The 17,924-nt window shown below is 36.1% G+C and overlaps 1 protein-coding gene across 1 annotated transcript; it reads right to left on the bottom strand.

The window, feature by feature from the left end:
- Positions 1-1,401: 1,401 nt before the first annotated feature.
- Positions 1,402-16,326, bottom strand: smad3b (SMAD family member 3b). Its single transcript, XM_026287473.1, has 9 exons — positions 15,910-16,326; positions 6,983-7,176; positions 6,716-6,841; positions 5,279-5,353; positions 5,149-5,199; positions 3,272-3,484; positions 3,033-3,170; positions 2,743-2,887; positions 1,402-2,011 (listed from the first exon to the last, which is right to left on the bottom strand). Exons 1-9 carry the CDS (start codon positions 16,110-16,112, stop codon positions 1,888-1,890), a joined length of 1,269 nt encoding a protein of 422 aa, XP_026143258.1. The 5' UTR covers positions 16,113-16,326; the 3' UTR covers positions 1,402-1,887.
- Between the last annotated feature and the right edge of the window lie 1,598 nt (positions 16,327-17,924).

Below are 17,924 nucleotides of genomic sequence, written 5' to 3'. Positions count from 1 at the left end.
TACATAAGTCAATATGACAGTGAATGCAAGAGAAGTAAACATGAGTGTAACGTTACAGAAAAGCAAAAAGGAAATTCAGGGGAACCAATAACTAAATTAAATTAAATTTAAATTTATGCATTTAGCAGACGCTTTTATCCAAAGCGACTTACAGTGCATTCAAGGCTATCAATTTTTACATATCCTTTGTTCCCGGGGAATCGAACTAAGCAGCAGTTTCATAATATGAATGAAATTACTGACACTGTAAGACAAAGAATGTTGTATTTGCTTCCAAATCAAGAGTGCAAGAAAATAAACAGGTTATAAGCAATATTCCAGCAAAATCTGAATAATATCAACAGTCCAATGTGTGCTTTGGCCCTGTTGAGTCACAGATGAAGAGCCGACAAGATTAATAGCAAAAAAACATAACTTGGGGGAAATCGAAGACGAGCATCAGTTGTTCAATAAAAATCAAACCGAGATTGTCAGGATTTTCACGATCAGTGATTCAGAGCTTATTCCTTGAGACCAGACATCCTCCAACAAAATATGAAACATGCTTTTGGACTGCTGATGTACAGTATATGCTGTTAACAGCCAGACCATGCATTGAGTTAGTTGTTGAATGTCAGTACTAAACAAATCAAGGGATTGGAATAACATGATGAGCAAAGTGTCCACATAAAAATCTAGCCATTTACACTATTCTCTTGTGAAATCAACTTTTACATGTAAATACATGCTTTCCAAGAGCTGCCAACAGTACCTGCCTTCTATTTTTCAGTGAAAAATAAAAACTCTAAATAGTGGCAATTTTTTTACCCCCTCAGAAATCAGACAGTAAAACCGCATAGTATGTAAAGACATGAAATGCTGTTAGTTGTTAAACAACTTCTGAGCTCAATGGATTGACAGTACTGAGTTTCAGACATGCCTTCGATGCTCCAATCATACAAAGAACAGAATCAATAAAAGGACAATCAAATCAGGTGATTGCTGAAAAGAAAAGTAAAGTAAAGACTAATGGTTGTGAATTTTCACAGGCAGAATCCAGTCATTTCGATAGAGGAGTCTCTGCTATCATGAGAAAATCTGATGCTTAATATAATCACAACATTGTTGACAACAGACTAAAAATCAGTGAAATTTTGCTAATGTGACATCTTTTTATATCTGTGTGTAACGTGACAAGTTTCTTAATTGCAATACCCTATGGCAGCAGTAAAAATATACTTTTTCGCAATCTCCATTCAGTTTATAATGCAAAAATACTTAATACAAAATGTATTTGCTGAGCATAAGTCAAACTGTAACCATCAAGTTCAAGAAATAAAATGGCACTATTAGCTACTAGCATTTGTCACTGACAAATTTCCAATGCTATTTTCTTGTTCACGCTAGTACGCACGCAAGCACTAGTATACTGTAAAAGTTCACACACGACCCCTTCACTGAAGGTGGTGGAAACAAAGCACTCTTTGAGGCCCCCCCATGAGGATGTTTATGATTTTGAGCAATCATATTCTGAGCCCAAGATTCAAATACCTTTAGATCAAATTAAATGCGTGATACACTTCTTGATCAAAACAAAAACGGACAGAATCATGATTTCATTTTCACATTTAAATTCACAATGAGGAAAATGCCTCATTTCAAACACTGAGGAAATATGATCCATGCTCCTTGCGTGTCATTGTTCAAAGTGCTTCAACTGTACGTGTCTATTTTTGCCCAAAGCAAAATCTTAGGATCTGTAAAAGATCAAGTGACAGTCTGAGGAGTCCAGCAGGTGTTTTGTCTCCCCCGTCCTCGGTTTCGCTCTGTTTGTTTGCTTGGCATTCAGCAGCAACAGAAGATGTCATTAGAAAGGTAAAGTTGCATGAAACGGGCTGAGGGTTTGTCCTATGACACGCTGGAGCAGCGGAGGTTCGGAGAGCCCATCTGAGTGAGCACTTTGTCCAGCCACTGCAGGGGGCCGTTGAGATGCAGCTCAATCCAGCAGGGGGTGCTGGTCACTGTCTGCCGCCTGCAGGAGAGAGAATCTGGGTCACTAATGTGCTTCCATGCCTGCTGAGCATTTTTAACAAACTACAGACCAGCCAGGAATATCCATTTTACATAATCAAGGGCAACCATTAGCTTTTTCTGTGCTACTGTCACAGAAATCAAGTGATTAAATGCCATTCATGGATTTGTTTTTAATACTCGGCATTTATGAGTAGTGAATTACGAAGAACAGATTTAGAAAAGCAAGTTTAAATATTAAATGGTAGAATTAAGTAAAATATTATTACAATTTAAAAGAAATGTTTTCTATTGTAATTCATTCCTGTGATGGCAAAGCTCAATATTCTCGTTTTTATTCCATCACTGATCCTTCAGAAAATCATTCTAATATGTTGATTAGATTTTTTTTTTTTATGGCTTATTTGTTTCGGGTCAGTGGTAAACTGTTTTGTTCTTGGCTTAAGGAAAACACAGTTACTTTTTATTAAATAATAATTTTCCAGGACATTTGACATTTTCCATGTGATTTCCAGGACTGGAAAATAAGTCCTCAGTTTTCCAGGATGCGTGTAGAGTATATATTATCATTATACAACAGAATATAAAAGTTTTAAGAAGAAAAAAGACAAGACAATATATATAATTTCTCTTGCAGAATAAAAGTATTAATTTCTTTCAAAAAGAAAAAAACTGATCGTAAGCTTTTGAATGGTAATGTATATGCTTTATCTGATGAGTGTCTTGGCTTACCGGTATTCTGCCCCCCAGCCTTTGACGAAACTCATGCGAATGGTGCACATGCGGGTCAGCTGGTAAACAGCCTCAAATCCCTGATTCACTGATTGGGCCAACAGAGCTGCAAATTCCTGATTATTGAAGATCTTCAGATTACAGCCTGAGGCAAACACAAATGTACATGCTTGAGTGCTTCTATGAAACAGGAGGAGGAAGTCTGACACTAGAACATGCTTGAGTGACTCACAGGATGTATATACAGAGCTGCACATTCGTCCAATCAGTACACGGACGGGCTGACTCACCTGGAGGAATCTTACATACTGTGGCAGGGTGCCAGCCATACCGCTGGTTACAGTTCGGACTCTGGACGAAAATAGCACTGTCGCTCAGACACTCGGCAAACACCTCACCGCCGATGTAATACAAACGCACACCTCGGCCTGAGGAAAGGTTAAGAGGTTAAACAGATTCAGTTTATTTCAGAAACTCTTGATTCCAGTATCATCCAGTACGTTCTTTTACAGATGTGAGCTGAATGTACCGATGTGTCTGCGCGTCAGTTCCACGGCTGCATTGCGGTTGACGTTGGACAGCAGGCCCAGACAGAAGCGCTCTGCGTTAGAGGGGTCCGTAAAGCCATCTACGGTCAGAGACGGTTGCGAGGCGTGGAAAGTCTCGCCCACACGCTGATTCAGCTCGTAGTAGGAAATCGAGCACCAAAATGCGGATTCACAATATGTTACCGGCTGCAGATCTAACACACACACACATAAATGAGGATGAGAAGGGATCCGAGTTACAAAAAGAGAGCAGAACAAAGATAAAGTGTGAAAGAACAGGAAAAGCTATGGACTTTGGAGTCTGGTGTAAAATCAGTGTCACATTGTGACAGAATGTGGCCCTTTGAAAACAGCAGGCTGTCCATGTGAAATTGGTTATTTGTTATTTTTACTGCAGGGCCTCCTGGTGTCTCTGCAGAGATAGAACAACCCAGCGACAGGATATTATTATTATTACATTACCCTGGGCTGAATGAGAGGACAGAAACAAAAGACCCTTTTATTTGAGGTTTCCTCTTATACAGCTAAGAGGCAAAGCCTGGGACTGGGGCTCACTAACCACACACATGGTTTATTGTGACACGAGAGGGAACAAACTCCAACCCCCATTCAGCGATGGATTGACTAGTAGCTTAGTAAATATCTCTATATTATTTTTAGATTGAATATTTATCGTTAAATAATTTTTCAAAATAAGCGTTATTTAGTGGGTGTGAGTACACCCTCAGAAACAAACATTCGGTGTGACCATAAACTCATGAATCAGATAGAAAAATAAACTGTAGAGAGGGCATTTTGCTAAATATATGCACCATATAACATATTCATTATATTTATATATATATATATATATATATATATATATATATATATATATATATATATATACTGTTTTTATGTTTAATTTGTTTGAATAAATCCATAGATTGTTTATGACAGCCACCACTGAATTTTTTATATATAAAAAAATCTAATTGAAGTAGAAATATTATGTAATTGTAACTTTATTATTTTAAAAACTGAATTGTGTAATTTTAACAGTTGTATTCTACAGTTTACAAATCAGTCAATTTTAACCTTTAATATTATAGTAATGTAGTACCAAATGACTCATGTATATTTTACAGCATTAGTTGAGAGATTTTTTTCCTTGAGAAAATTTGGCAAGTTCTGTACCTGATATATATCCAAAATAATCGATATTGAATCAAATAATTTAATCACATCGAATCGAAAGCTTGTGAATGAGAATCGAATTGTGAAATTTGTGTCAAAACACAGCCCTACTCATTTATTTAGTATAGTACGGGATGCTGGTGGCATTACTCGTGTTTTACTGCCAGTGACTCGTCCTAATGTTTTCTCATTGGCTCACTGAAGCAGAATCCCCTTATCACTAAATGACCTCTCACAGGACCAGGCAGGAAGACCAACGTTATGGAGAAAGTACGTCAGAGATAATCCAGCCAGATTAAAATCACAGTGGGGTGGAGTACTTACAGAAATCAGACTGACTCTGCATGGTTCCCATCACAACAAACACTTTTAGTGATGACTATTTTCATGAAAGAAACTACATCCACACGTGAAAGGCGAGAGGTGCCGTCAGGAAAGCTTCAGTTTTCACAAAAGGTGGTGACTTCGAAACATTTTAAAATATCGGATAATTTCTAAAAGATTACATTTTTTTATTAAAATACTTTTTTGTTAAACTATTTTCCACATGTTAGAATAATAGTAAAGAATGAGTAGATGTGTTAAAACTTTTGGTCATTTATACCGCTTAGACAATCTAGGGGATCTTTATGAAAACATAATATTTGGCTGTGAAACATTATGAATAAGTGTCTGTTCTTACCTAGGTTGCTGTTGGCAGGAGAGACAGGGTTGGGTGAAAGGTTTGGGGAGCCTAAAAAATAGAATTAGAACAAACAAATATAATTGGGTATCTCATAGCAACAACTTGATTGTGATGTCAGGGCTCTTACCTGTGTCCATGCTGTGGTTCATTTGGTGGTCGCTGGTTTCCCCATCCTCACTCAGGTAGCCTGGAGGAGGGGTCTCTGAAACATAAACCAGACATTTGTTATTATGAACCACACAAGACAGAGTTTTGTCTCCCTGCAGAACACATACTTAAATAATTTTAGAGTTATTAGGTGTGTTTGCCATTTATTTATATAGTAGCCTTAAGTATCAGCTGATGCACAGAGGTACCAGAGACCGACACTGTATTGAATCCAAAATCGTGTAAAACAAACTAGGGGTGGGCGATATGACCAAAAACTTACAAAGAATAAGGCAAGGCAAGTTAATTTTTACATAAAGGCATTGTGCTAGAAATATTACTATTATTTCGTAGAATGTATGTGATACTGCTACTACTGTTGAGAAAATTAATAAAACTTTATTTTTTAAAGAAATAAATCAAACAATATTTCTTCAATGTTTTAATTTTAATAGCAAATTCCCTTTATTTACCAAAAAATAAAATGTGTTTAATTTTCATTAATTAAAATACAAATTAAAAACTTTAAATACAACTGTAAATAAGTATAAAGAATGGCATTGTTTTTTGTTTTTTTTATTAACATATCCAGTTTTCTTTCAACTGTATACATTCAACATAATGTGTGATCTGACCATTCAAGCACAATAAGATGTGGAAGTGAGATGAATTTGTGAGCTCATGCTGGCAGATTTCTGTAAACATACTTTAGATGTGTATCAGTTTTTCACAACTTACTGCACTTAATAACTATATTTCACATCAATTATATATTGCTTTTTATTTTCTCATTCATGCATATTTCCTTATCACACTAATGTGTCAATAACTTTAAGCATCACTGTGCTATACTGATGTAATTACAAACCACAAAATAAACAATATAGCAAGATCTCTAACAAATGACACTTTGTACTATTGGCACAATATAAACCATCATACCACCCAGCCCTACTAGTCACAGAATTAGAACTTGAAAGAGTTAAAACTTTCTTTATATTATGTGCTAGGATTTTCTGAAGCAATTTACTCAAATGCCACAGTGTAAACGTGTTTTATAGTGAGAAGGTCTACCTGAAAAGTGGAATTCTTTTACTCGTGTCATGTGAAACACTTTTACACTAACAGTCTTAAGTCCTCAATATGATGTTACCGGTCATGAGATCAGCACTTTGATCTCTTCTTGTCTTATTCGCTTTACCAACTTTGTTAAGATGCCAGACTAAACGCTCTGATTTTGACAAAACAGCTTAAACGAACTGAGACACGACAAAATAAACTCAAGCAGATGTGTGTCTGTGAAGCAGCGTGTGAGTGTGTGTTAGAGTGAGCAATGCCTGTTGTGTGGTCCTGAGGGCATGTCTGGGTGAAAGTTAATGTGTGATTTTCAGAGAGAAAACAGAAAACATGTTTTCACCCGGTATATAGTTGCTCGGAGGCTCAATGCCCGCTGGGAATATGGTGTTCTCAGGGATAAAATCATCCAGTGGAGGGAAGTCTGTGGGGATGTCAGCATGCCGAGGAACCAGGACTGGAGGCAAAACTGAACACACGCACACAAGAAAAAAAAAAAGAAAAACTTAGTTTTCCCCCCAAAATCATTCAAATTAGTTTCATACACAAAACTGATTATGGAAGCAAACAGTCTTTGAATAACTAGAGGTAAAACACCAGTGGGGCTTACCTGGTGTCTCTACACGCTGGTAGTGGTAAGGGTTCACACACACCTCGTCCTTCTTCATATGGAAAGCAAACTCACACAAGTCTACAGCACGCAGCTCGTGGTGGGACTGCAGGTCAGGCCAGCGCCACAGCCGGCAGTAGATCACATGGGGAAGGCCTTTTCTGTGAGACACTTGCAGACGGCCATCCAGAGACCTGCACAAATTGTTCAAGGAGACAATGAAACAACTGGTCCCATTGAATTGACCACTTACACAAGAACCATTCCACCTTCTTTATCATAAAGCTACTGATGGATTGATTTGTTAAACAAATTCTGAAAATGAATGATTTTCATGATGATCAGTTAAGTCAGTTAGGTTGATGCTGAAAGAAAAGTAAACATGGATCATGTCTAGGAAAGTCCAATTCACAAATGAATGACTATTATGAGCTGGTTCTTATTATTAATCATAAGTATCATCTTAGCCAAAATGACTCATATTATTGGTTTGAATTAGTTGAATGAGTCATTGAATCAGTAAACTGGAGCAGATCTTCAATGAACCCAAAGTCATAATTAAGAAATGTTCAATGGAAAACAAAAGCTAGTAAGCATTACTTTTTACGTAATGCTCATGAGATCTAAATCAGTGTAATTATTGATTTTGCATGCTTAAAGTGCATTTAAAAGAAAACATATTCTAGAGATATTTATGTTGAAGATATATGTTTCCTAAGGATTACTGAAGTAGTAAATTAATCATTAATTATATTTTTAGTGAAACAAAATCTGAAACATTAATTCATTGGTTTTCTATCAAAAGTTATAATAGTATATTAAACTGCTGCAGAATATGTTTAACTGCTGTTTCTAAAACATAATCTACCATACTGCACCAGTGTACCAGTGTGTTATTAATGTGAAAGCCCAATAAATCTTGCCATGTGAGTCTTTTAATAGGCTTGCACTGGGTCAACCATTCATTTTCTGCAAAAGTGGGGATATTCAAATGGTGCAAGAGCCTCATTTAGTGGAAAGTGAAACAGGCCTTATTTTCAAACGGGGGGAGAGGTCACTGGCTGTGAGCAGAAAAAAGCCACAGGACAAAAAAACATGAATTGTTCTCATGGTATTGTGGTCTATGCTTCATGACAGCCATTGCTAATGAATTTCAACGCATTAATGCATTTTCACCCTACATTGGGATTATCCGAATTCTTTAAAAATGCTCAGACTCAGGGGACAGACACGAGATGAACAGAGAAAGTGAGTGAGTGAATTTAGAGGAAATACCAGGCTTGAGTTCAGGAGGGGAAAGACAGCGAGGCAGAGCAGACAGCAGACTGAGACGTGCGCCTGCACACTTTTCCAGTCTAGTGTTTACCTATTCATTCAGCTATGCACCAGCAGTATGAATGCCAGCATTCTGCACTAGAAATATCCACTAGGAACAGATGACATCTGTATTCACCAGACAGAATAAAAAAAATGACCCAGGCAGAAATTCATGTGCTGCCTAGATCATCTTTTTATGTATTATGTTTGGAAATTCAGCTTTAAATAATAACACTTAAAAGTAGTGGTTGACTGAAATGGGTTTTTATAATAGTGGATGTCCATTTCTAGAGAACAAGGTGAGTGAATTTAGGTGATATCCATTTATCGTAATGAACTATGAGATATACAGAAGAAATAATATAAGACTCAATAGCATTCAAACATCATAAAATTATTTCAGAAAATTTATTTACCATATTTTTCGGACTATAAGTCGCACCTAAGTATAAGTCACATCAGTTCAAAAATACGTCATGATGAGGAAAAAAAACATATATAAGTCGCACTGAACTATGTCGCATTTATTTAGAACCAAGAACCAAGAGAAAACATTCTACAGCCGCGAGAGGTCGCTCTAAGCAGCCCTCTGAGCAGCACAGAGCGCCCTCTGGCGGCTGGAGATGGTAATGTTTCTCTTGGTTCATTTCTCTCCGTTCAAATCAAATTAATTTTGATAAATAAGTTGCACCTGACTATAAGGCGCAGGACCAGCCAAACTAAGAAAAAAAGTGTGACTTATAGTCCGGAAAATACGGTAGCCGAAAATCTCTAAATTGCAAAAATAGTGTGATTAATTGGTCTGTCACTCAAAATATTTACAATGCTAAAAAGCATTTAAAGGGATATTTGGCTCAAAACTTAAAATTCTGTCTTTATTTACTCCATATGACTTATGCGCTATATATTTCAAGCCTTCCAAAGCCGTACATTAGTTTCATGTGAAACTGCAGCCTAAAATATTGCTTCTTTTATTGTACTAAATCAGGCCGGATGTCAATGACATCATCAAATTACTAGATTTGAGTGCTACAGAAGGCAAGATTTTAAATAGAGTAAAATCTCAAGACATTTGGACCCTTTCAGTCACTAAGAACTCATGAAGTCTATAAGCTATGTGATGATTCTATAAAAAATATCTTCATGTGCCACATAAAAATAAAATAAATAAAAAATTAATAGCCTGAAAATAAAAAAAACGTTTTAGGTGAAGCATTTCTTAATTTCGCTCTTCGAACATCTACACCATAATCACGTTTTAATAAGTAAGTTAGCCAACTGAACATGCATTCAATCCACCATCAGACAAGACACTAAAAGCCTTTGACCAGACCTTCTGTGAGTTTGCAACCCAACAAAGAGAAGACAGACTATCCCATTGTCTGACTCAGTCTACGGAGACAAAGCAAAGTCCTGGAGTCTCCCACTGTCACAGCTCAGCTGAAAACGGACACACGATTCCAATTCCTTCTGTTCAAGTCAAACTGACCCCCAGAATGAGTCACACACAGCAGAACTCATTCACCCTTCTGTCAAAGCCAAGAGCAGGCATACATACACATATATACATATATTCACATACTGCCTCGCTAAAAACAATACTGGAGTAACAACATGACCGAAACCAGTAATCAACAAAACAATTAAAAAATTAAATAAAAAGGGTGCCGGAGAGAGTTAAGGAGGGAAGACGTGTGCGTGTGGCTCACCAATAGCCTCAACTTTCCTCTTTAAGCAGCAGTGTTTGTTGTCTACTCTACCACATATCTCACATAATCCACATCTGTGGAGTCACACTAAATCCATTAGTCATCATCATGGACCCTAAAAGGCCCCTGACCTCAATTCTAACCAGTTTTGCCACTGAATTGTCCCATAACTGTCTATCTAAAAGACAGATCAGAAATTACACTATTAATTTCACACTCAGATGATAGCCCTTAAAAGACTTATTAAAAGACATTTTCAGCAGATAGCATGAATGTCTCACTTTGGTTAGAATCTTTCAGAATGTCTGCTCTGTTTGAATAAGCGAGTGGAGCAGGAAGTAGCATAACCTCAGAAACTCAGAGCCTGTGAGAAGGTGATGATTTCCTGCTCTTGTTCTGTTGCACACATGTGCAGTCTTCCCCTTGCCACCCAGATAGCCACTAAAGCAGAGAAGATTTCATCCAGAAGAAAAGAGAACAAATCAATGTAGGTTGCATCAGGACCTCACAGACTGTATGACACAGACGAGAATATTCAAACCCACCCAACGCCAACCTTTTACATAGGGATCAACTGATTATCGGCCAGGCCAATTATCGGCACCGATGTTAAGCATTTTATTGGTATCGGCCATTTTCAAAAGCGATTAATTTGTAACGTGCTATTTGGCTCTTATGCATAATACAGCCTGTCACAACTCACCATTCTGTGGCCTAAAACAATCTCCACCCACCGCCCATCTGATTTATTGGGAGTCAGGAGTCCGACCAATCAATGCTGAATTCACTCTCACTCCGAAAGCGCTTGCTAACTGGAGCTGCTTCAGTGATCACACATCAGTTTTCTCTCAAAGGTAATGCAGCAGCAGACATTGCGTAAGTTGCTATAAATCACAACCCAATAACATAACACTGAAGTTGCAAAACACCTCAATATTACCTATGATTTCTGCGATGCGAAAAACATGAATGGAATCGCGGAAGCCAGTCATATAAATGTAATTTAACATGTAATTTAAACATGTTAGTACACCAAAAATCATCCCGCCACAGCTGCAGATTCTCACTGACAACATAACACCCCTCGCATCTTTCACAGTCCGGTAATAAGCAGAGAACACAGAGCAGGACTTGAATATCGGCGCGGGATTGCGGCTATTAATAATAATTTTACTCATTCACACAGGTTCTGCATTTATAACACAATGTCAGATGACGGAATGTATAATTTGCACGTGCTTTTGAGTCATGAAAGCTAACTCGCACGCTCTCATTTTCTGTGCTCCCACAGATCGCGATAAGAAGAGTGACAGCTTTGAATAATTATTGAAGGAGTTTGCAAATGTGATATTGATTTAATACAACAGTTCAATAAACAAGTACTGCACGATTTCGCTCCATTTCATCAATGAAAATAGTTCCAAATAAAGTAACAGCTCAACCGCTTCGCATCTCTAAAAGCAAATACAACATGTTTCATTCATGAATGAAAGTGTGTTTTTTAACTAGTTAGTCAGTGAGTCAAGATTACTCATTCATAAAGAGTCACTTGCTTCATTCCCAAATAAATCAGCCATTCAAATGAATCAATTGAATGAATGAATGATTCAATGATAAAATCAGTGACATTCTGCCACCTGCTGCCAGTTTCAGTTTCATTTTTAGGCATAATTTCAGTTATTTTAATCATTTAATATTTTTGTATTCATTAAATGTCTGTAAATGTCCCTACAAGTCACTGTGCACCCTCTGTAGTACAAATTATTGTTTTATTAATACTAATTTCATATGATTGGTAACTTGTCTTATTCTACTTAATATTATATTGTTTTAAATGGACATTTTAAAGCATAAACATACATTTTGGAAATTAAATTATACAAATTATGCCATTCTTTGCCATTGCAAAGAAAATACTCATGGAGGTCACTTTAGGGAGTCACATTTGACCTTGTATTAGAAAGGTAAATTTTTTATCAGAATTTTTGATTATTGATCAGAAGGTGCTCCTAATTATTTGTAATTATTAGGACAAGTGCTCCTTATTACAAGTAGAAAAACACTGATTTTAAACTGAGTGTGTGAATGGTATGGCTGTGGAATGGGGTTTGGCTGAGGAAGAAATTTCAGTCAAAGATTATAATATAATTTTTTTTTTTTTTTTTTGCTTTAACCCCTGACTGCTACAACAATTACAACTTTTGTTTAAAAGAATAAATCACACAATACAATATTTTATCCGTTTTAATGTTAATAGTAACCCTTTGTTTGCAAAAAATAAAGTTTTTAACTCTTATTTGATTAAAAGATATATTAAATTGATTTATGCCTTCAATTGAAAATAGTTGCAGTCTTCTTAATAACAACTACAATATAGTTATAAAGACAATTAAATGATTCACACTTATTATATAATTTTTTTAAGTTAATCAATTGATGTGCATTAGATGATCAAATTGAACTCTTGTAGGTTATGATTTAGTCATCAAAAAAGAATTAATGTGGAGTTATAAGAGGTTATGCTATTACACATACATTTCTAATATTTAAATTATTGAAGCCAAATACTTACATTTCCCCAAGCTGTTTAGTTGTAGTACAGTATTCATACTTCATAGGCTTAATCATGAAACATACAGTGGCCCCGCTTTTATCTCTCTCTTTATATTACCCTTATTGCAAATGGATGCACAGAGAAAGACAAGAGTAAGAGTAACAGTGTGGGAGTACTACACTCAACCAACACCAGGGAAGGCAGTTATTGTCATTTTGACATTAATTTTCATTATACACCAGACATAAATATTGGTTATCGTTCTACTTGATATGTAATAAACAGTATCGGCCTTGAAAAACACATATCGGTCGACCCCTATTTTTACACTCAACCACAATCCAGTGAACATCCCACACCCTCCTCCAGACCTTGTACTACATTCTTGATCTTTGAATAACCATGCCACATATTGTGTTGAGTAAACACACTCTCAGCTGTGTTTAACGCACTGAGAAAGTCTGCCTGAGCACAAGTGTGTGAACAACGTTTTGTGGGGATTGGCTTACAATATACAGATATGGTCATAAAAAGGTTGCTTGACACAGTAGTACAGACAATAGATGCAGCAAAGAAGCATAAACATTAATTTCCTGTGTGAAAGCTTCTATAAAAGGGGCAGGATGTATGTGGTCAAACTGTAGAATACCAAAATTCAGCGACACAAGTGCTTAAGTCAGGCACAGCATGATCCGATCTATCACACTTTTTTTGTTAACTAGCTCAGGAATCAGGATACTGACAATGCACATACTGTGCAAATAACAGTTAGCAGCGATAGACTTGCAAGGTCTACTCATTTTCAAGTTTTCACCTTGTTAACTGTCTCAACAGTTCTCAAAGAAATCTCTCTCAATTTAAAAACATCTGCAGGTTCACTTTATTTTGTCCATTGTCTCATTTTAAATATTTTGGATAATATTAATTATTTACCAAAAAAATAAATAAGAAAATAAATGTACTCATCCTCATGCCATCAAAGATGTAAATGGGTTTCGTCATTGTAACAGAATTGAAGAAATTTCCATCAGAATGGGAGCCTAACCAGCTGATAAAAACCTGACAGTCAAGCTGATGTGATTGTTAAGTGAAAAGTTGCATGTTTGTAATAAATAATCCATCGTTGCTTTTACCCAATATTTGCAAAATGTTGCTTCCAGCTAAATTAGAGTCAGCTATTCATAATATTGCTATTAATTTTATTGCTTTTCAAGTCATCCGATCTGAATCAGGAGAAAAATATGTGTACAAATTTATAAGTGAAACACTCCAAAACTGTGAGGAAACATCATTACGGATTATGGACTAGTGTTTTAGCCAGATGGTTTAAAGTTAAATACCTTAATGATGCAATTTTTTCTTACAAACACAGAGCTGGACACTTCACAAGGTGTTAACTGATGGACTGACATCGCGTGGATTACTTTGTTAATAAAACATCATTTATTAACACTATAGCCCTATTCACATGGGATGAGTATTGTCTGGGGACCTTGTGTGATTTTGAAATTCAAGCTTTATTAAAATTTTCTGCAAATTGTACGGTGTAGTGATATGACAGCACCAAAAATACTATCCAACACTCCAAAGCAGCTCCATCCTTCACGAAAGATGGATAAAAATGGCGCACAGGAAACAAAAACCTCGAAAAAATGATATATGACCCACCAAATGCTGGCCAGATCACAGAGATGCCAATTCGCACGGGACTGGTATTATCACAGGATGGCAGTGTTCGGCAAAATATGGTAGGTCATCTGCGGGGGAATTTTTACTTTACAAATTACAGACATGGCCGGTTTGCAAGGGATTTATATCACAGACAAATTCCACAATTATTACAAATGACTGGAGGTCACCAGGTAATACTAATCCCGTGCAATAAAGTTTATGTTAGTCACCAGGGGATTCCCACTGAGAATGACACGAGTCTCAACTATTTATCTGTTTGAACAGACCTGCATTGACAGGAAGCATTCTTAACATTATTAGTAATGCTGGGCTGGCAAAAATTATTTTCTATAATTATTTTGGCTTCCAACTATTATTGTGGATTTTGCCATTAATAAATCTAAATTATTCACTAAAAATGGCACGTACTCTGCATATAATACTTGATAATATCAACTAAAAATATACATATCGCTGTGAACAAACCACAAAGGCTTTGTGCTTTCATCTGTAGGACTACTTATTCTCCAAATCCTTTTACCCATGACAAAATGTTCTGAGTACAATTGGATATAACTACCACAGAGGTTATGATATAACAAGCTTTACCCTCCTCCATCACCACCATTCTAGGACACAGGGCACAAGCACGTCCATTCACAAACAAATTTTACAATACTACTAAAATACACACAACAGCATGTAATTTACCCAAAATCTGTTAAAATTACATGATACAAAGCAATCACATTCACTAGTTGCAATGATTTTTTTTTTTTAGATAGACTGCTCTTTAACCTCACTACTGACCATTCACTGAAAGGTGTTACTCTAAGATTCCCGAAAATTCATTACATATACTAATAAGGTTTGATCTGTAAACTGTAAATGAACGCGCAATCCAGCTATGAAAAGTATTATTTGTCAAAACAGCCACAATCTGCCCCAGATATCACAGACTGTTATATAACAGATTAGCTTGGCACACTGGTGTTTGGCATTTATTTAGCCTGAACATTTAACTTTATCGCAGCCGTTTAAACTGTCTGTCTGTTATGAATATAGATGGGTGACGTTTATGGTTATCTATAAAAGCTTTCAAAACCAACTCAATGAAAAGTAACGAGTGTTTTTCACCATACTAACACATAGTCCAGCTAATTTAGCTGACAACTGCTTGTATGAATGCTACCAAACCGAGACCGCTTGACATGAAAACGTGATATTATAATAATAACCAAAACATTTAGTTATTTATTTATTCTCTAGATACTGTAGGAATCTAGACGTGACACTGAAAGCAAAAATGCAACGCAATAATGGCTTTAGCATGCTAACGTTAGTCAACTTAGGCGCGCACTTAAATGTAACTGTCAAAAAACATTTAACGTTAGATGGTTTACTAATGAAACAGCTGCCAGAGTACTGGAGAACACATTAACAATTTAACCAGTGCTAGAAAAGCTTGTTAAAATGAGAATATCTGTTGGCTTTTGCTAGTTAGCAGTGTTAGCTTCACAGAGTTCTTGGTTGTATATGGACGTGTCTAAAAAAACTACTAACTTCTCTACCTAGACACCTTGTTTGTGAACCGAATTTGCTTTCAGAACGATGCCCAAAATGCCATCTAGGTAGGCAGCTCGCATGTTTTGAGACACAGTCTACAGTATGTGTACCTCGGTATAGTGATGCATTTGGTGTTGATATTCTGGGTGGTGATGGCCTTCTCCAACTCCTCCAACTGTCCTGTCTTCTTTAACTTCTTCACCAGACTCTTCACTGCTTTTTCACACCATTTCTCCTCCTGTCCGTTCTGCTCACCCTTCTTCCAGCCCAACAGTCTCTTCACAATCGGTGGCGTGAAAGGTAATATAGACATCTTTAGTAAATCAACAACAGATTCAAATATGTTCCTTATCAGGGGACTACAAAGTCCTATGCTTTTAAAGACGTAGCGTCGGTGGACCTGTGAAATGGCCAGATCAAAACGAATAGAAAGTTTATGCCCATAGAGTCAGATTGGCGGATGCTGTTCAGCCCCTCGGGTCTGTTGGAAGTGAACCGCACGCACACAGTGAACTCCTCCAGCGAGACACAGCGCTGTCTGGACCCGCCCCTCCTCATCTACTCCCTACTCCCACTCTTTAGTTTAGACGTTAAATATTTTATTAGAAATAAAAACATTCATTCATTAGGAAAAATAATGTATAGGCCTAATACTTTTTAGTGTTTTAAAATTCATTTTAAAGATGTCTATAGGCCTATATATCAACACATCCTATATGTGCAACACATTATATATTTAGAAAAATACGATTTCATACGAATACGAAATTATTTAGTGTCAATTAAATAAAAATTATATTCTATTCCACTCTATTATTATATTACTACTGTCAGTTTTAACATGATATTATGATTACATGCACAGTGTATAATTTAGTATTTATATAATTAGAGATTTTATAAATAAAAACATTCATATCCATTGTGTTCCTAGCATTGATTCATTCATTAGACAAAATAAGATATAATACTTTTCACTGTCATTTTAAAATTAATTTTAGAAAATATATTACAACTCATCCTACAGTATGTTTAACACATTTATTTATTTAGAAAAATGTAAGATACATTTTTTGTGTTTAAAATTATATTATATTTATATTGTAATATATTATATTAATTATATTATATTATAGTATACTACTACTGTCAGTTTTAACATAATAATATGATTATTTGACCATTGTATAATTTAGTCTTTTAAAGATTTAGAGATTTTGGCAATAAAACAATTTGTATCGAAAACTGACATGATGATATATGTGTTTAACTTAATTACTTATTAATTTGTTTGTTTGGAAAATATGATACATTCTAGTGTCAGTTGTAAAGTTACATTTTTATATACATTTTATCACATTAATATTGTCAGTTTTAACATATTACAATTATTTCCATTTTGTATAATTATCTTGCAAAGAAAAAAGTTGAGTGTGATGAAAAAATATTTTTCATCCATGCCTAACACCAAATTACGATAGCTTGGTTTTTAATAATCTTCATTACATGTTGATTTTATTTTTTTATTTATTTTTTTCTTAAAACTAAGTCATTTTGTTCATGCGTTTGGTTTTATTTAAGCAACATGCCTCAGATTTGATGTATCTTCATAAACATTCCATGAACCGGCTTTTTTAAGTTATAGCACAAATCAAACTGAGGGCATGCTGAAAAGCTAACAAAGTGTTTGGAGATACACAGCATTATATGGACCTGAAGCCCTGGCTGAAATGGTGTACAATGGCTCTAGACTCCAGACGGGGGTGAGAGGGGGCAGGGGTTGAGACAGCAGCAGTCCTGTGTGTACTTGCATACATATTCAGGCCTGTTGAGACTTGCCCTCTGCAAGCACATACTGGGAATGTCCCGAATCAGTTCATGTTCATTCAGAAGGCCGTCAATTCAAGCCAGCTGGAGGGAGTACAAGGGCTCTGGGTCCATAGAAATCCATCTCTGTCAGAGACTCTCCTCTATGATACATTAATCGAGACATCCTATGCTTGGTTGACTCAGTTGCCCAAAATGGATAACAAATATATGACAAACTTCTTTAATAACACCTGTTCCATCACTTCTTAAATAACACCTGTTCAAATAAACCAAATCTCTGTAACAGTGTCCCATA

This window comes from Carassius auratus, chromosome 18 (genome assembly GCF_003368295.1).
Source record: "Carassius auratus strain Wakin chromosome 18, ASM336829v1, whole genome shotgun sequence".
In the NCBI taxonomy this organism is placed as follows: Eukaryota; Metazoa; Chordata; class Actinopteri; order Cypriniformes; family Cyprinidae; genus Carassius; species Carassius auratus.
This window is presented reverse-complemented; position numbering and strand designations above follow the sequence as displayed.

Bases quoted from the DNA above. Each gene is read 5' to 3' on its own strand.
- smad3b (XM_026287473.1), bottom strand. From the start codon at position 16,112: ATGTCTATATTACCTTTCACGCCACCGATTGTGAAGAGACTGTTGGGC. The intron at 7,177-15,909 runs GTACACATACTG...CAATTTGTGCAG, and splicing joins AAATGCATCACTATACCGAG to GTCTCTGGATGGCCGTCTGC. The intron at 3,485-5,148 runs GTAAGAACAGAC...TGTGTGTGTTAG, and splicing joins TCCTGCCAACAGCAACCTAG to ATCTGCAGCCGGTAACATAT.